Source organism: Andrena cerasifolii, chromosome 13 (genome assembly GCF_050908995.1).
Source record: "Andrena cerasifolii isolate SP2316 chromosome 13, iyAndCera1_principal, whole genome shotgun sequence".
In the NCBI taxonomy this organism is placed as follows: Eukaryota; Metazoa; Arthropoda; class Insecta; order Hymenoptera; family Andrenidae; genus Andrena; species Andrena cerasifolii.
Genome location: NC_135130.1, coordinates 5505440 through 5525487, shown reverse-complemented (window position 1 = coordinate 5525487; position 20048 = coordinate 5505440). Strand labels below are relative to the sequence as shown.

Below are 20048 nucleotides of genomic sequence, written 5' to 3'. Positions count from 1 at the left end.
CGGCAGGGAGGAAGCGGGAAGCGAGGCAATATAAATGTTAATGGACTGCGGGCTAAAGGAAAAACAGTTTAAAGAGGGAGGATCGAAGACGTGGCGGATTCTGTGGAGGAGCCACGGGGAAACTGCATGGAAATGTCTGCCCTTACGATTCTGTTACCGGGCACCCTCACCCTTTCTTCCTTTCCATTGACAACGCCATCAGTGGATTAGAATGGCAAGAAATATAGGTGCTCCAAGTAAGAAATGTATTACTGGTCATTGAATTGAGAATAAATTAATTCGCACAAAATGTTGGGTACTTTTTTATTGCGAATTAACCTGAGAATGATGGGGAGAGAAATTTAAGACCTTGCAGCAGGGATTGTAACCCGCTCGGAGCCGGTTACTAGTAACATAAGACAGTCTAGTGCAGACAGCCACTTCAGGGGTCTGGGTTCAAATTATCAATAATTTTAAAACAGTTTTTTTTTCAGTTTACTCGAAACTGGTAAAGATGGAAGGTCTTTAATTTCTGATCTCGTATCCTCTTGCTGCAAGGCAGGGATTAGTAACATAAGACAGTCTGGTTTAGACAGCCACTTAACGTACTCTGGTCATCTGACCGAAAAATTGAGCAGGGCACAAGTAGATGAATGTGGTGTAAAAAGTTTTGCACGATTATATTTGTTATTCATTGAGTAAAAAATTCATAAAGATTGCTAATTTTTTTTCGGCCGGATGACCAGAGTACGTTAAGTGGCTGTCTAAACCAGACTGTCTTATGTTACTAATCCCTGCCTTGCAGCAAGAGGGTGCAAGGTCAGAAATTAAAGACCTTCCGTCTTTACCAGTTTCGAGTAAACTGGAAAAAACTGTTTATAAAATTATTGATATGACATAACATTAAAAGAAGAACACTAATTGAAAAATATACATTTTCACACAATAAGTAGTAGTTATTGCGTTGATAAGTTTTTATTTCTACTTTTGGCGAATTTTTCAAGCCTGCAGCTGCACCTGTCTTGCACCAAAGAGTACAAAAATCGGTGGCTATTTGATAACTATGCACAGTATGGAACACATTTTATTGATTTATTGTTGCTATATTAATTAAATATGGAAGAAATATGTCGGCATTTGTTGCAGACATAAAAAATAACATTATTCTTGCGCCTGCTCGTCATCACATTATCTGGGAAAATATTTATAAGGTGGGACGTAGTTGCGCGTTCGTATTGCAAAAAACAGTAACGAGTGCAGGTTTAAAATTTGCAATAAATTTTTATACGAATATCACAACTAACTTATAACTCAAAAACTGTCAAAAGTGGAGTTGCACCTATCTTGCTGCAAGGTCTTCAATTTAGTGTAAAGGTTAAGGGTGCGATGGAACTAGCTTCCTCAGCGATCAACAGTCATCTCAAAACTTCCAGATATAACTCAAAAACTGTCAAAAGTGGAGTTGCACCTCTTTTGCTGCAAGCTCTTCAATTTAGTGTAAAGGTTAAGGGTGCGATGGAACTAGCTACCTCAGCGATCAACAGTCATCTCAAAACTTCCAGATATAAGTCTCCCCAACGAAATTACCACCTTCAGCTACGTGCATACTTTCTCAATCCATCGAATATCCCACTGTTTAGCTTTCCATCCCCAGCAGAAATCGCATCCCATACACTGCCGCAATAAAGCTGCTGCTGAGCAAATCGGGGAAGGAAGAACAGCCTCCGCGTAAGCCGTGTTCCCGAGCGGGGTACGCAACGCAACGGCGTAATAAATTTCGGCCACCGAAGCCACATTTTCGCCGTACTTGCGTGGCCGTCCCTCAAGAAAAAGAATACCTTCCGCCTCTGTCCCCCCAAAAAGCTTCTCCCTCCTCGCCAGTCCCGCGGCTCTCCTCCCCCCGGCCGACACTTACGATCTTTTGAAAGCGGCCTCCACCCCCGCACGCACCTTTTCATTTGCATGCAGCGCGTGATTCATGCGCGTCGAGGCGGACACGCAGTCTCGCCCCCCGGGGTGGAGGACACGACGATCCGAAAGTCCAGGGGCGTTCCGCGGTGAAAACCGCGATATTCTACATCATCCTTCCAGCCTCCCCTCCGCCTGCACCCGTTATTTACGTCCCCGTGGCTCGCCTCGGCGAGATTCCCGGATACTCCTTGAGGAGCGTGGAACACGGCCTCTAGGAGCGCCGAAGTTACGATCAAAGGGGCCACGGGGATTTATTTCTGGACGGGGACGCCTGTCGTTCGACGAGCAAACAGACATTCCGCGCGGATGATTCATTGTCATGGATTTTTCAGTGATTCCATCCGGCGAAGATCCCTGGCCGGGTGTCTTGGAAGGGTTGTGAAACCTTTGCTGCCTGTATGCGTAGACTCCGTCCCTTCGGAGTCTGCTACAGTTCACAGCGATGTTGAAGGAGCGTGCTCCTTTGAGCCGAGGATTGCTGAAATGGCCAGGAAGAAGTTGCGCGGCAGTTTGCCGTGTATCCTCGATATAAATCAGAATTAGGGTAAAGGGGCCGCCGCACGGTCGATTTAGTCGAATGACGTCGATCCGTGAGCATCAGGGAGCCGGCTGTCGGCGGACAAATCTCCGTTTAGCGGGGTCCATTGTCAGAGGATTATGCGCCCATGGAGAGATCCCGGGCGCCGTGTTGCACACGGAACCGCGGCGACCGTTCCGGAGTCGTCAGATTTCGGATTTTCAATTGGGAAGGCAGGGAGACCTGTTGAAGCCAGGCCGCGACGGTTGGAACGGCACATTTTACGAGATTATCGGCCCGGGGGCTAATCCTGGCGAACGTTAACGACAGCCGAAGTATTCCCTCGGAAAATGTTTCCGCTCAATTACCCCCCGGCCGCGTTAAATTTCGGGCGCTCGCGTTATCGTCGACTGGGATTCCCGTTCAGCGCACGAACGCTTGCGTGGCTCGCGCTTTCACTGTCGCGCCGGTGTATCGATTTGGGAGGCGATCGATCATTCGTTTCGCGAATTTGAATATTCGAAATTGGTGGGCCGTGGAAGGGGTGTGTTAGAGACTTACAAGGAAACTTTCCCAATCCGAAAAGTCTCTCCTGCGAATGTAGGGCATATTGGGGTATGCAAGGAGCAATGTGTTTCTTAAATGTAACTTTATTCCTGTTTTGGAAGTGTCATAGAGCGTAAAGAACTGAATAATTCTTATATTTAAAGGTTTGTTCTGTCACAAAATAACGCTTAACTTTAAGGGCTGATTTATTATTATTATTATTATTATTAAGAGTCTTTATTGCACAGTGCAAAAATAGAAATAAGAAAGAAAGAGGAATAAATAAAAAGAAAAAATAGGTTTTGCAACCTAACCTTACATACCCCTCAAAATTGAATTTCCGCAGAAAAAATTATATAATTTTTTCTTTAAGTTAAACGGTTTTATTTAATTTGATGAAAAATGTACTAAAAATTAAAAAATAATTCTCTTCTCGTGCTAGAATTACGATGGTGATATGTAAACTTAAATAAAATCGTGAGGCAGGATGTTTCATTGCTTTAATCGCTTATTTCAACGCTTGATTCTATATTAAATTGATTCATATCCTGTAATGCAATATCCTGCCCCACGATTTTATTTAAAATGGCATATCACCACCGTAATTGTAGTACAAGAAAAGAATTAAATAAATCTTTTTATATATATTTTTTATTATTTACTTTCAGTGTTTGACTTTTGCAACTAAAAAAACTTCTAGAATTTAACTACCTATTTGTACGTGACGGATCAGTTCTCGATAAATTGTGTATTTACGGAAATCGCGATGCTACTACGCAACGCATCGACTTTTTGTTGTTCTCGAGAAGAATGCGAGAGGCTAATTTCAAGTCGATTGGATTTGCGTTTATGGGTTCAAATTGTAGGGGACGTAATGTTTTCACCCCCTCAGGGGTGAGTTTTTTTAAAATGTATTTTGTATTGTCATCGTAACTACGTACGCCCGCAAAGTTTCAAGTGTACTGGAATTCTGGAAGTGGATTAAAATTGCGTTACAATATTTAAACCAAACGAACAAACGGACAGAGCAGTGAAGCTAAATAAAATCGTTTAAACATTGCTGCTTGCATGAAATTAAAATTTTCGGATTGGAAACGTTTCCTTCTTAATATTTTGGTACCTTTGAGCTTTCCTACAGAAGTGTTTCCATCGTTTGATAAATAATTTGATAGTCCCTTAGCCTGTTGCTTCAATATTTTAGTATTTTCAAAAAAAAATTACTCCCACTTTAAGAATACTTTAATAACAATATTAAAAATTTACAATTACATTCCAAGTTCCTTCCAAATGCTTTGCGAAATACTGAAACTGCCTCCTTCATCAGAAATCACTGCGAGAATCGTGCACAATGCCACTTACTGTACAAAATAAAAGAGAACACCACGTGAAAATGCCTGAATCATACTCAGAAGTTAATGCTTGGAGCATGAATTGCCAATGGAGTTACACGCGGCGATCTACCAGATGCATTCAACGTGATCCTCCAGCGTTTAGCCGCGTCGCCGATGAAATGAGCAGGCAAAAAGGGGGACCACCACTGTTCGAGCCATCAGCCGGAATTTTAAAACGTGCCCGCGCATAAAAAGCCGCGCGTAAGCGTGGCCCACCGCGGAACGACCCCGAAATTTTCGGAAACGACCGCCGACCGATGCGCGGTCACGTGCCGCGCGTCCAGCTACCTGCTGTCGCTAATTAATTCCGAGAGCTGGAAGAAAAACGTTCCACGACCGCGAAAACCGCGACGATCCCACCGTGAGAGGCTGGCCCATGCTCGGGACGCGCACAGCAGGAGTTCATTATGCTGGAATCCGAAAAAGGAAGGGCAAACGAGGGATCAGTACACGTAGGAACGCGCAGGGACCTCCTCCGAGGCTACGTCTTCCTTCGACCGGTCGCTTGTCACGCACGGCCCCGTGGAAACTCATTAATTTTCACTCAAAAACGGAACCAGCAGACCTAGGCAGATGCTTCTATCGTCAGAAGAGGAAGGAGAGAAGACAGTGGGCACACGAAGGAACACGTCGGATTAAATATCGCCGGATAATGGAGCGCGCGTCGTATCGACACGTGGCAAAATGGTCGATCGATTCCTGATGGAAAGAAACAACGGGGGGGACCATTTTTCAGATAGGAGACCCGACGCTGGGTACAACGTCCCGGAGAAATTCCAGGGCCTTTAAATCCTGTAACGTGAAAAAATGCAGCCAGCTCTCTCCTACCTCTGCCAACCCCATCTCTGTCCGATAATTCTTTGTTTGACCTGCGCACTCTCACGTCGAGGGAAAACCATTAATTTCGCCGTCAGAATGGAGCTGGACAGACCTCAGGTAGGAAATCGTGCCTGGCCAGACATATCGACACCCCTTTTCCTGAATTCCGATGGAAGCTCTCCGGACCGAACCGTCTAATGGAAGTTTCGCCGGGTCTCGATGAAAGTGCACTCGTAGGTATGCTCCAAACAGACAACAATAAAAGAAAGCTGAACGGAAATGCTCGGCGCCTCGATGGAAGGGGGATCGACAAAACACTTGCTGCTGGAGGATTTTTTCTCGCGGAAAACGCGTCGTCCACGAGATTTCGGTGGATCCTTTTCGCGGCGGGAGAGGATGCCGACTTTATCGAGGCATAAGGCTACGTGCACAGTTTTGGGAAGCGCTGGAAACGTTGGCCATCGAATTGGGAGCAACGAGTGTTTACTGCCGGTGCGGTGAAGTGATTTTACCAGTTGTTGCTGGGGTTTAATTGGGGACTGGTTGCCGAGGATCATTGTTGCTGGAGTTTGTGATAGTTTCGAGTTAGTGGATGGTTTTGATTGGGTGTAAGTCGAAGGTTTATACGTGAACGAGTTGAGGATTGCGTAGGTTTGGACAGAAGCATTTGGTTAGAGCAGGTTTTTGGATATCCAGAGTACTATCTAGAGTCTCTGATCTGAAGCGAGTTGAACATGGAGGTAACTTTTTGAGAGTACTGTACGAGCGTCTAGTCGACTCAACGATACTAATTACAATACATCTCGATCAGTCTGCGCTCTATAATCGAGGGTAATTGTTGTTTGAGTGATGATTAATTATCCAGAGCCAGTGCGTACGCTTGGAGGCGCGTTACGCACGACAGCTTGCCGTGTTATTATAAATAATAATGCTAATCATCGTACGGGTACTCCGTTTATCATCGACTTAATTATAGATCGGTGGATTAATTACAGCGCTGAGGGCCCGTGACAGGCGAAGACTCGGCGATAGTGGCCAGATGGAGCAACTCTTCAAACGTTTAAAACCGTTTTAACGTTGCTTCGAGGATGCGACGAAACTGAACGAGAACGCTGGTGAGTAGTTCTCGTCGATTAATGGAGGAACTTTGTTACTATCGTTTATCTTGTAACGAGTAATTCGGAGGAGGGAAAATGAGCATGGGTTTAAACGGAAGCGCTGCTCCGTTACGGAGTTATCTGTTCCATGGAGTGATTCCATGAATCGAAAGATATGGAAGGTGGTGATAATGCTTTAGAAGTAGAGTGCCTGGAGGATCGATTTTTGAGGGAATCGAATTCTTAGAGTACAGAATTCCTAGAGTACTGAAGTCCTAGAGTAGTTAAGTCCTAGAGTAGTTAAGTCCTAGAGTACTGAAGTCCTAGAGTACTGAAGTCCTAGAGTACTGAAGTCCTAGAGTACTGAAGTCCTAGAGTACTGAAGTCCTAGAGTACTGAAGTCCTAGAGTACTGAAGTCCTAGAGTACTGAAGTCCTAGAGTACTGAAGTCCTAGAGTACTGAAGTCCTAGAGTACTGAAGTCCTAGAGTACTGAAGTCCTAGAGTACTGAAGTCCTAGAGTACTGAAGTCCTAGAGTACTGAAGTCCAAGAGTACTGAAGTCCAAGAGTACTGAAGTCCTAGAGTACTAAAGTCCTAGAGTACTGAAGTCCTAGAGTACTGAAGTCCTAGAGTACTGAAGTCCTAGAGTACTGAAGTCCTAGAGTACTGAAGTCCTAGAGTACTGAAGTCCTAGAGTACTGAAGTCCTAGAGTACTGAAGTCCTAGAGTACTGAAGTCCTAGAGTACTGAAGTCCTAGAGTACTGAAGTCCTAGAGTACTGAAGTCCTAGAGTACTGAAGTCCTAGAGTACTGAAGTCCTAGAGTACTGAAGTCCTAGAGTACTGAAGTCCTAGAGTACTGAAGTCCTAGAGTACTGAAGTCCTAGAGTACTGAATTCTTAGTGTAGCGAATTCCTAAAGTACCGATTTGGTAGAGAACCGAATCTCCAGACCACTGAATACCTACATTGCTATATTCCCCGATTATCAAATACCTAACGCACCGAGTATCAAGACTCCACCAACACCCGAAACCCCGAAGCGCAACGGTAGCCATAATTCCCGACAGGAACTAACCTGAAATTTTTCGGCGGCGCGACGAGTCGAAAATGAAGCAACACCCACTCCCGTCGCGATTAGACGCATCCTGTACAGCGCTAGGCAGCCGGCATGCATGGAATTCGAATACTGCAAAGTGGAGGAAGCGTGCCAGGTCCAGAGATACCAGCTTCGCCACCGCGTACACCTAAACGAAGCTGCGCGATGTACGTCCGAAGGCGTCGTAAAATATTTGCGGTTAGCCGAGCGTTTCCCCGTTCTGCAGTAGCAAAATGCAGCAACTCCCATCCGACGGTGTGACCGTATACCACGCCGCGCCCTTTACCAGTATTATGCTCAACTAAGGAAAATAACACCCACATGAAAACCGCCTAATATCTGTCCCCGAACCGCGACGACCGATTTCCATCCCATTCACGACGGACGCGTTAAAACGTGACCAAACGCATTCCTTTGACCACCTGGACGCGTCACATGGGGCTGCGCAGGGACACGAGACATCGTTTGCAAGCGCGTGGACAAGGCATTCCGCAGCTTTCGGGTCTGCTTGCTCCAGCAGTTTCACGCCGCGCGAGCAACTATGCGGGCCCATCGCGCTGCGCCCGAGGAATCCGAATGGGGGTTGCTGCGTGTGTTCCTCGATTTCACGCGTCAACAACCGGCGGGGTAGCGCGACGAAAAAATTTAATTACAATTTTCGGGAGCGGGGCGAAAGGAACGCCGCGAATCACCCCGTCGCTGGTCCTCTCTGAGCCCCGTCCTTCGTCCCGTGGATAATCGAGCCAACCGACGCGACGGGCGGCTCTCTATCCCTCTTTGAGCCCGGTAAATCGGATTAACTTGGGTCATTAGCCTTTGCTTATCGACTGATGAATTTTATTAAGACTCCCGTGAGAAGAATCTCCGAGGAGCGCTAGGCCCGCGAAGAAGTGGCGGCAATTTCGGGGCAACGAGCCGAGTCACCGAGCTCCAGTTAATGTTTCCAGCAGCTTTCCATGGGGATGGTGCGTCTCGCTCGGCCCACGGGAAAAATCGAGTTACACAGCCTCGCGAGCTATCGATTTCCGGGCCTGCTGGCCTTCACGTGGGCTCCCTAGACGTATTCACAGCGGCGAAATGCGCGTCGATCATATTTCTCGGCGGGGCGAAGGAGGAATATGGGGCCGACGCTGGGCAGACCCCGCGACGCGACGTTACTTGGGAAAACATCGTGTCGAGCTTCCTTAAACACTTTCTCCCCAGCGTCGGTCGATTGTTTTCCTTGCCGCGTATTGTTTGCCTAGCTTAATCGAAAAATCGTGAGCACCCTCCGGTACTACCGGGGCTGTCATTTCGAGGGGTTGCTTTTGAGAGACTTAAGCTACGTGGAGAAACAGATGATCGAGAAGAAAAGCGAAACACACGCAGGTCTCTCGACGATCGTGATTTGACAAGGGGGACGTTAGGCCTAATGGGATCAGAGCCTCCTAAAGAACTTAGCGAAGAGTAGATACGCATGACCTGTAACTAGACATTGTATCGTTCGGCAAAGAAATTGGAGCTTCTGTGGCGCAATTGGAGGAGTCTCTGGAAACTCGGATGGCCTGTGTCACTAGCAATCAATGTACCCACGCAGCCGTGTATAACACGAGGCTGTTTAGCTGTCCGCAGACCGCAGATTTAGATGGGGTTACGAAGAGAGAAATCTGGCCCTGCTCTCGAGTCCCTAATTATCTTGACATCGGACGACTACGGGCGAACAGGTAGAGCAGCGATCCTCAATGGGCTGAAACTCTACACCAACTACGTGAGCAGAATAGACGGAGGAAGACAGAAAAATGCACCACGTAAAAGTAGGACTAGACTCGGGGAAGATATCATCCGGATCGGTAAGATTAGACGCCGAACGAAAACTAGTGTAAAGGATGTGGAAGAATTCATCTTCACTTCGAAACTTATTCTCTACGTTTCCTGACCCTGGCCTGTTAGTCGAATTCTGGGTTGTTTAAATTTAATTAATTTAATTTTAATTTAAACTTGACCTGAATGAGGTTAGGTCTGAATTGTCATCCTCTACTCAACAAGAGGAGTATTGAAGAGTACAACTGCTCCAACGCATCTTCTCTAAAAATTCAAACAATTCAGACGCGAAAGATGTGAAAACGTCGGAACGTCCGAAAAAAGGAAGCAACTGTGGGCCAAAATTACGCATTCCACGCGGAGACGTTCTCGCGTTTCGTTCGCACGGCCGTGCAACAAGCGTTTCTTTCAGCGGGGACACGGGCCCTTCGTGCCAGCGCGTCGGCAATAATGTATTTCGAGGATTTAATTATTCGCGGTATCCCTTCGGCCGTCGACGGCATATTAATCGTATGCTAATCGATATCGTCATTAATGGGTCCCCGTTTAGAGCGGGTTTGCCGCAGCGCTCAGCCGAGCTCGAAGAGGAACAAGAAAAGGACTGGCCATCGTTCGCCTGATGAATGATTTTACACGATCGGGATCGTTCAGCGGACGACGCGCCGCGTAGCGGCTGAAACTTGCGGCTGTCTCTACCGCCCGTCGATCGACGCGTGTAATTACGCTGGCCAAGGCAGTGCGCGAAAGAGTTTCTAGTATCGTCGACGTCGAGGACTGGTGCACGACGGAGGACACCCACTTCCGTGTTTAATAATTTCGCAACACTCCGCGGGAGCAAAGTGTCCTCCACGGGGCAAATGATGGACATTCGGGAGCCACTGGAGCACAGGTCCATCGTATCGATAAAACGTGGCCAGCGATGGCCGCCTCCGAGGACGCGATACCCTTGACGTTTTATTCCACGACGACCGTTGTAACGCGTTTTACTGGCGACCGTTGCGCGTTTTTATTGCACCGTTCCCGACCCCCGTCACTCGAGGAAATGCAAAACTATTAAACCTGCGTTCTCTCCAGCAGCGTCCCGCCGCACCGGTGCGGGGAAATATGCGAGAAGGCGCAGAGATGTAGAGAGAGAGGCCGACTCGACGGCCAACGTTCGATTCTCTCTCCACGCATCGAGCGTACCGAACTAAAAGCAATTCCATTGAAATTGCGCTTCTTGCGCCGGTTACGTTCGTTCATTGTACTTTTCATCCGCCTTGCAGAAACGATCGGACGCCTGTCGCGAGGGGGAAATGAGACGAGTAATAACGCGATGGCCTCGCGACTGCCCCGATTGTCCTATTTGTAATCGATGCGATGCTTCGAACTGGTATGTGAATGGCTTCCCTTTCGATTAACTGGCGCGCAGTCTGTGGAAGCTGGGCTGTTTTTGTGGCCAGTTTTTAGGTGAAAGGTAGCAGTAGTTTCCTGTATGGTTGATGGTTATTGGATATCGGGACGGGGAATGTAGGTATACCTAAATAGTCCTAACGTTGGTTATGAGACTATGAATTGGGAGTTCAGTTGCTTTTTTATATTAGTAGGGGAATTGGTTTTGAGACAGCTGTGATTTGGAGATAATAGTCTGAGTTTATAAAAGTGATACAGTGGCATAGGATGGTTTCTAAAAGAGATTCATTTTAATAGTGAAGAGGAAGTGGCTCCAATGAGGTGCAGAGAATGTGGGATTAAAGTAAGATGAGAAGAAAGCTTGCAAATGGAGTCAGAAAACGTTTATCCCTCGCAGGGACATTTACTAACCTAACTGTATATTCTAGCATCCCTCTTTCAAAATAAATGCCCCGGAAACTAGTGTATGCCTCTGCATATCCTCCTTGTACGCATCTACAACCTATATCCTACGAGGCTGGATCGATATTAAACCCTCTTTGGAGGCTGAACGAGGTCGTAAGGAAACTGTTGTGAGAGAAAAGGAGGATCTCAGCCTAATGCTAGCAAAGTCAGTAAGGCTACGTAGTAAACGTTACCCTAGGCACTATGGTGAGCATCCTGTGAAGATGATGGTTTGCTAAGAAGTCGCGAAACTAAATGTTCCTATCCCACCTTTCATCCTACATAGTGTCTTTCACTCTATAGCCTAACATATTGCATCTTCAACAGATACTATATTCCTAAAAGATGCTTCGCCGGTATTACACTGTGGCTAGAAGCAATATGGAAGGTATAGGTATACTTCAGACACCCAAGTCACATAGCTATGCTTTAGCAAGCACGAGTGCCAGATATTCTTGATAACTATCTCTACATAATTATTTCAAAGGAATGTCTCAGCTCAAGCGTTGAATCTCAACACCATCTACGATGGCTCTACCCAAGCCCAACTTTGAAGCTGTTCCGCGAGGCACTTCATTGCCAATATCTTCCAAACTCAATCAATGAACATCATTCGATCTACATTGTAAATCGCCTTCGTCACTACTTCAACCAGATGAGAAGGAGCCCTTCGTGTACTACTACTCAGAAACTACAGGAAAGACGGCTTTGAGTCCTCGACTCCCAACAGTAGAGTACCCCAACGACCTCGGCATGTGCCATCCACCCACAGCTATCTTCTCTACCTATCGCCAACCATACACAAAAGTCTACTCACAGTTTTTCGGCGATGATCAGGGTGGCCAGGTTGCCAGGTATCTGCGTGAGTCCCCGATGAGAGCAGACCACCTCCTGACTGGTACAAGTGCACAACCACGGGCATCTAGCACTGTTCATGTCCTCCATCGTCCCCGACAAACTACCGAGACCGAAGCTACCGAGAGCGGTACCGTGAGAGGCGCCACCGCCCAGCACCGACAGGATCAGCAGGAGTCCCCAGGCGCAGACCACGGAGCCGCAGCTGACGCCCAGCAAGCGCAGCGACCAGGCCGGCGTCATGGCACGCGCCATCGCCAACACCTTCCGGTTAATGTCCTTCACGGCACGGTTCGGTCCCTCGAGGATCTTGGCGAAGCTCCCGGCGCGGCTCTTCGGCAGGATATTGTTCGGGTCGTACAGGCTGAAGCAGGTAGCCTCCGTGTCCCCAGCTGTACGGGCAACGTTCACGCCGGGATAGACGTAATTGGGCGCTGGCTCGAGGAACGTGGATATCTCGAGACCCTCCGCGGCCGGGCAGCCGAGGATCCTCACTGGTTCGAGGATCGGGTCCTGTTCCAGCCGTATGACCGAGCACTCGAGCTCATTCGGCGTCAAATCCCTCGTGCACGGACCCTGTCTTTCCGTGGCTTTTCCCCGGGACCGTTCCCTCCTTCGACCATGAACGCGGCACGATCGATTGGAATTCCTACGCGTGCTGTCCGCGTGATGCCTGGAGACGCCGGCCGCCGGCACCCTATGCCTGTGCGCTGGGCAATGCCTCCTCCTCTCGTGCGTCTCGTCGCTGTTTTCGCACAGCGTCGTCTTTCGCGGCCGTTTCGTACGGTACTCGACGCTGTCGCCTATCAGCTGCAGGTCCAACGGGGCGCCCGACGGCTCCTGGTCCCGCCAATGGTGCACCAACACCGGTGTCTCGTTCGATCCTATGGCCCCCTGAGTCCTCGGCGCCTCGATGGCCCTCGATTCGTCCACCTTGAGCTGCTGGCCAGCGTTCGCCACCGCGAGACCTGGAGCACACGCGGCACCGTGGCCCTCCGTCGACGTACGGGCCTTCCCGTCGCTTCCCCCCGAGTCGATCCGGGTCGTGGCTACTGGCGGTGCCTGCTCGCTAGCTAGACCATCCAGCTGGCCCTCTCGGGGGCCGTGCACGTGGCCCCCCTCTCGCTCCACGAGCCCCACCGGCGAGCTGTTGTGCACCACTAACGGCACCACCCGTTCCTTCGCATCCTGCCCGACCGCTCTCACTGACTTTATCTTGACGCTGGTCTCTGCCCTAGTGTCTACCGTACCCCGACGGGTACGTGGCTCTGGCGGTTGCACGCTCGTCCAGGAACGACACACCGAAACTCATTTACCGCCTCGCGATTCGCACCGTGTCGCTCGTACGCCACTTCCAACCGTTACGATCGTTAATCTTGCCGGGTCGGGCGTTCCTCTGCCGTTTGAGAGAGGACGCACGAGGAGACGCTCGGGGAGTCTGACGTCTGTCGGTCGCCGTGCAGAGAGCTTCCGTTTACAGCGATCAGCCGCTCGTTACACGGGCATTATAGTGGCGGATAAGTCCGTCGATTTTCCTGCTGGTTGGTCCAGGTACCTGACGCGACTGTGATGCATCACCTGTAACAGAGAAACGGACAAAAGTGGACGTTAGTGCGCTCGATTTGTCAGACGGGGATGTACGTATCGTCTTTGCGGAAAGTTTCGCGAACTTCCGTTCGGTTTGCGCGCGCCGCACGACGGACGATACGTTCCCAACCGGATACACATTTAGACGCCGTGAAAGCTGTTCGGGGCAAGGTACAAACTTTTCTCCGCAATAAACCCGCAATTCAGAACGTCTTATGGGGTGTCTTCCGCGCACGCATGATGTACAGTGCCGGGATAAAGTATTGACACTCTGCACTCGGATGAGAATGAAAGTAATTCTTTACTGGCAAATGAGTGAAAAAAAAAGGAATTTATTTGTGTGGAAATAATACTGCGACACGTTTAGAATAAATACACGCAAAAGTTGACACAATAAAACGATTTCTTCAAAGTAATGATAAACATAAATAATACGTGTGAAAAAGTATTGGCACCTTAGAATTAAATAAACAATATGAAAAATATTAGTATCTGGTATGAAGTCCTTTATTTTTAATGACTTCTCTTATGCGTTTTGGCATCGAATGAACCAGTTTCCGTGTAAATTCTGGTTCAATTTTTTTCCACTCTTCTAAAAGTAGCTGTTTTAATTGATTTCTGTTTGTACACAGGTTATGCAATCGGTTCTGGAATGAGACTGGGTGGACATTGTAGTGCACACCTAGTGTTACAAAACCGTAAAGGGTTTTTGTACAATGGGCCTTCGTTTTCGAGAAATTTGAGTTCAAAGTTTTGCGCGACAGTAGTATTTCAGTTGTGCAAACATTCTTAGCAAGCAACGGTCGTAGCTGTGATATTAACAATCAGCCCACAAATGCTCAATGGGGTTTAGGCCTGGTGATTGGGGTGGTGTTGGTAATGCATGGGCAACATTATAAGCAACCCACATACGGACTACATGAGCCGTATGTTTGGGATCATTATCGCTTTGAAAATAAAAATCTCGCCCAAGACCTAATTTCTCAGCACTTCGATGTAAATTATTTTTTAAAATGTTTAAATAGACGAATTTGTCCATTATTTCGTCGATGAATATAAGTTCCCCGACCCCTGTGGAGGCCATACAACCCCAAACTAGTACTCCACCACCCCCATGCTTTACTGTACATTGAATATTCTTTACATTAAACTCTGTATTTGGTTTCCTCCCGACTCTAACGCGACCATCACATTTAAATCAATTAAATTTACTTTCGTCAGACCATAAAACGTGATCCCAAAAATTTAAATCTTTATTCTGGTAATCATATGTAGCCATTTCTTATATTCCCTCTATAAACTGTATTCAATGAGAATGTATCGCAATGAAACTCGGTCGAGATGGCGCTCTGATCGCAGTGCTGAAGATAGCGTCGATTCGTTTCCCATCATCTGCCATCTTGGTGTTGATTGGTTTGACGTCACGGCATCATCACGCGCACGTTTAGACGCTATCCTGAGCACTACGATCAGAGCGCCACCTCGACCGAGTTTCATTTGCGATACGTTCTCATACCGAATACTGTGATAACCTAACCCATAGTAGATCGGGTATTCCCCCTTTTGCGCATAAGAAATGCGTGGGAATCCCCACATGTATATATACCTAGAAAATTACTGAAATGTCAGGCCTGCCAATACTTTTTCACACGTAACATATTATTTATGTTTTAGTTATATATGTTCATCATTACTTTGAAAAAATCGTTTTAATGTGTCAACATTTACGTGTATTTATTCTAAACCTGTCACAGTATTATTTTCACACAAATAAATTCCTTTTTTTACTCATTTTCTAGTATAGAATTACTTTCACTTTCGTCCGGGTGCAGAGTGCCAATACTTTATCCCGGTAGTGTATATCCCCCCCATTGGCTTCTAGGTAGAGGGAGTCACTGTTTCCCCCCTGCGTGGAGCGACTCGATACAGGACCGCGGATATAACGCGGACAATTTTTTCTCCATCATCGTGGGCCGCATGCGACGACGAAAAATACATCTTCCGGCGTAAGTAAATGCGGCAAGCGTTCCTCTCTCGGACGGAAGGAGGAGGCGGAGGAGGAGGAAGAAGAAGAAACCGAATGGCGCAGTCAGGTACAAAGGGAGGAACTCGCCGCTGCAATATCGGAAGTACGAGAAAAATATGCTTTCGAAGCACAATCAAGGACTCGAACGCATTCCATGCACAGCCGTTCGAGTTGCGAGGCATATTGGAATTTTCCCCGACATTTTCCTTCTGTCCTCTACCCCCGCACCCTCGCTCACCATCTCCTCGCCGCTTTCTCTCTTTGCACGCTCCCCGCGCCACCCTCCTTTTTCCCTTCTTTACTACTTGTCTGCCCAGGGAACGTGCCACGAGACCGTACGTGATGTCTCATGTACATGTTGCTCGCTCGTAAGTGCCCCCGGATACGTTTCCACGATTTATCACTACCTGGGAACACCTGGAAATAGAATGTCTGCCGCTATCGCGCCCACTGCGCGCGAAATACCGCGCACCCCGGGTCCGCTAAATTAAATCGCGTGCGTGAGAGATTTTATCTTATTTACACTCACACCTTTACATGGGAAACAATTTTTCAGTGCGTCGGGCGATATCAGATTGCGGGCGGGCGAGAAACGTATCAAGTATTTAAACCTGTGCAACTGGGGGTGTGGAAGTTCCTCTAAACTCTAACCTGAGTGGGAGTTCGAGGGTTTTGGGTAAGGGGCCGTCCTGAAATTACATAATGGCTCATTTTGGCGATTTCTTAAAGTATAAAAATTGGTAAGATTTTATATTCGAACCCCCCTTACTTACGTAATATTTATCACATTGCATTTTTCCAGTTCTTAATTATTTTTTAAAATTTAACCTCATATTGAAAATTAGGTTTAAAAAATATTACGTAAGACGCTACCTAACTCCCTCTCGCCCTTTGTAAGAAAACGTAAAAAATTCCCCTCACCCCAAAAAACCTTGCGTCATTTTTAAGACGACCCCTAAGGTCCTCAAACTTTGGTACAGGAAATATCCGTCTGTTATAGATTACAAGTGATAAGTCTGAGAATGCAATACGTGCCACAGGAATCAAGTACCTACCCCAAAGCATCACACAGCAATAGTGCCCATTAACGAGACAAATACTTTTTGAATATATACTCCCGTCAAAACGGACCACGTTAATTATTCTTCGAAGCAACCAAGATGGCGCCGCGCGTAGGTCCATCGAGCACGAATCGATCCAAAGGTGGCGGAAATTGTGAAAAGAAGCCCGCGTCGCGATTCCACGGGAAAATCTAATATTCCCGTGGCGAGCGACGACGTGGCACGAGGATCGATAATTCGATTAGCAGTAGTCGACACTGAGAACAGTTAGGCGGGACGCTTCCTCTCTATGCAGACGCTCTCGTCGCGCTCGGCAGCACCGCTAAAATAGCCGGGCCCTCGATATCGAAATGGGGGAGGGTGTATGTACGCCACGCACGTGTAATATTCTCGAGCGCACTCCTGCAGATAATATCAGGGGGCCTGGCAGCCTCTGATGTCGAAGTTAAGACGGCCAGGGGGGTTAGGGTTGGGCGTTGGCGCCAACTCCGTTTGAATGCGACGCGAGACGGATCGGCGACGGAGTGTAGGTCCTCTTGTCCCGTCCTCTGTAGTCGTTCCACGGGTGCTCGGCATTAATTAATAACGTTAGCGCGCATTAATTGAGGCAGAGTAGCGAACGACCATCGCCAGGGTACTGTTCGAAACTTTTTTCCCTTTGCCACGACGCTTCAACCCTTTCCGATACGTCACGCGCAAAGCGTGAACGAGGCGTCCAAGGAGGAGGAGAAGCAGAAAATCGATCCCCCCCCCCTCTCTCTCTCTTTCTCTCGCTTTCTGTCCTCAACCGTTCGCCGTGGATGGGCCAAGTGTAACGCGGCCGTGCGTGCATTTGATGTAATTAGGGAAATTATACGTTACAATAAATTGTAGCTCGCGAGGGGGTCGGGAGGGGCGTAACTCGCGAGCAGAGGGGAACGATATCGGGCGTCTCGCCTGTCGTCGACTCGCGTGTCTACGGAATAATTCGAAGGGCAAATATTTGACTCCTCCGCTCGATTGACTGACACTCCGCGCTCGTTCTTGCTACTCGATGATCACGTGATCCGACGAGTCTATTTTTTCCGCCCCTGCCGCGGACCGTGCTACGTGTTTGGAAAGTGTATTAATGCTTTTAAAATTCTTGGCCAAACAATGGTCCCGCTGATGGGCCCTCGCCCTCCCTCCTCTCGCGAGAAAGGGCTGAAGGGACAATATTGACAGAGATACGGGCATGCGGCGACCCCCCGCCGAGCGCTGCAACCTTCCGATCCTCGGCCCGAACTTGCAGGCAGATTGCGAAACGAAAAGTGAGACATATGCTGTCGGTTTTAATGAAATTGACTGTGCACACAGGGCGAGAGTGTTGTGTCCCCTAGCTTGCCAAGTGTTCGCAGTCTTTTAAGCTTCTCGCAATCACGAGCGCACTGCCCCCCTTTTCTAAAGACGGTGCAATTTTTCATGGATCAAACGGAACCCACGGGGTTTCGTTTCGTTTATCCCTCAGCAGATGCAGGGACAAATACAGAGAGTAACGCGACATATGAATTTCTAAACTTGTAAAAAGTTATGGGTTGATCGATGTAGGGGGACTCCCATCCGGACCAAGGTGCCGCGAGCGCGTTAAATACACCGTCAGCGATTAAACTCGACGCGTTCCACTGAACTTCTTTCTGCGTGGGCCTGGATAATGGCGGAACTAGTATCGGCTTCGGATTCCCTTGAATATCGCTGCTGCGGTGAGGCCTCGCATCCACTGAATTACATTTCCTGTGGCTGGGTACAAAGTGTGGAGGACGTGTGCAATGTGTATGATATACGAAGAAGAAACAACGAATTCCTCTGGAGGCGGAGGCAGCAGGGGAAAATCAGACGGTTCGGGGATAGCCAATACACGAGGCCCTCGGAATATTGCGTTCTTATTGTAATATATTTGTAAGCCACTTCGCCAGACAGTTTCATCCGATGGCGCGCGAGCGTAGGCAGGTGGATATAGGAATATTCCTCCGAGGTATATCATTATGTCGCGCCAGAGGGGAGGCCGGTTATTTGTTGATGGCTCTCGCGAGAAACAAAAGGAAGAAGAGAGTTTCGTCGAAACGGAAGTTCCTCTGTTCCATATTCCCTTTCACCTTTGTTCCCCTTACTCCTAAGTCGATAAAGTGATGAATTTTAAATTCCCTCCACGGGTACTTTATTCTTCGACATCCATTCCAACTTTCCTCACTTTCCTCATTCAGCTCCATTTTGTAAACGCAACTGAAATCGCGCGAGCGCGAGTTTGAAGGAAGGTAGGTACGAAAGGTGGAATCGAAAAGTGGGTGTTGCACTTATCGTGGATCATTAGTCAGGGGAATATAAACAGATGCGGGGATAGTCCTCGTCAGTGGCGCTCTCAGGATTTAATTTTGGAGGGAGCAGAGTTGAGCGGATAAAAATATTTTTAATGCGAGGTCAATAAAATTCATTAGGTGATTATAAAAATTTATTTGAGGACTAATATCCAATTTACTTCAGTCGTAGTTACTCTGGGGGCGCCACTAGTCCTCGCATTATTAAAACAATCTTTCCTCGGTGCACGCAATATACTCGCAAAATTCTCAACAGATGCTTCTAAATAACAGAAAGTCGTGTGAAATATTAACTTCACTTTAAGGCAGGTCCTCAAAAACGCGAATTTTTGCCGAAGTAACGCGATACGTGTCAGAGTTCAGAGTTCGCGTTTAAAAGGGATGATGAAAAACGTGGTCGAACGACCTCGACAATCCCCCTTCTCGAAATACAAGCCTTGCCAACAGCAGAAAACACAGCACCGTGGGGCTGGCACGTGTGGTTTTCCATTTCCTCCCAACTTTTCCCCGGTTAACGCGGTTTTCCTCTGGCACTTTCTCTGCCCGGCCTCCCCCGCTCCAACGAGACACACGCTGTCGATGATTTTTCGGCGAAAAAACACCCTCGCAGTGTGGAACGCCAGGGTTTGCTTTGGAGACGGAGGTTGTTTGGTTAACATGTGTGCCTAATGGCCCGTGCGAAATGGATTTTTAAGGTCCCTCCCGTCCTTAAGACGCGAGGGACACGCGGAAAAGTGGTTGAGAACGTCGCGAGCGATCGAAAATCGATGTCCTCGGCGGGAACGGGGATGGAAAGCTCGAGGCGAGTGATCGAAAGCCGATGGAAACGACGAAACTATTATCCCAGGGACCGCGATGCCCGCCATAATGAAAGTTCGATGTGTACGCGGCATAAGTACGGCGAGACGCGAATATTATTGAGTATCGGCCTTGCAAGCACCGATTCCGCTAAGCTATACCAGTTCCTCAAGCTTTTTTTTCCGATTTACGATAGATTTAATTACCTCGATGCAAGGAGAAGAACACGTGGACTGTTTCTATCTTTGGGAATAATTGGTATACTAACCTATATCTGTCTACATTACTGACTGAGCTATTAAGATGTGACGGCATAGTTTACCAAACAGACAATGAT

The 20048-nt window shown here is 47.9% G+C and overlaps 2 protein-coding genes across 5 annotated transcripts in view; one reads left to right on the top strand and one right to left on the bottom strand.

Moving 5' to 3' along the window:
* Window positions 1-20048, top strand: part of LOC143375821 (vanin-like protein 1) — a 208133-nt gene that overhangs the window by 53450 nt on the left and 134635 nt on the right. The window lies entirely within an intron of this gene.
* Sli (slit guidance ligand) overlaps window positions 1-20048 on the bottom strand; it is a 473757-nt gene that overhangs the window by 417997 nt on the left and 35712 nt on the right. For 2 of the 3 annotated variants that reach the window (XM_076825312.1, XM_076825313.1), the window contains exon 1: window positions 11872-13211. In XM_076825312.1, the coding sequence (XP_076681427.1) occupies window positions 11872-12164 (293 nt within the window). In that variant the 5' untranslated portion in view covers window positions 12165-13211. Of the gene's footprint in view, window positions 1-11871; window positions 13488-20048 lie in introns of those variants that run through there. The other variant, XM_076825314.1, reaches the window with a different exon arrangement.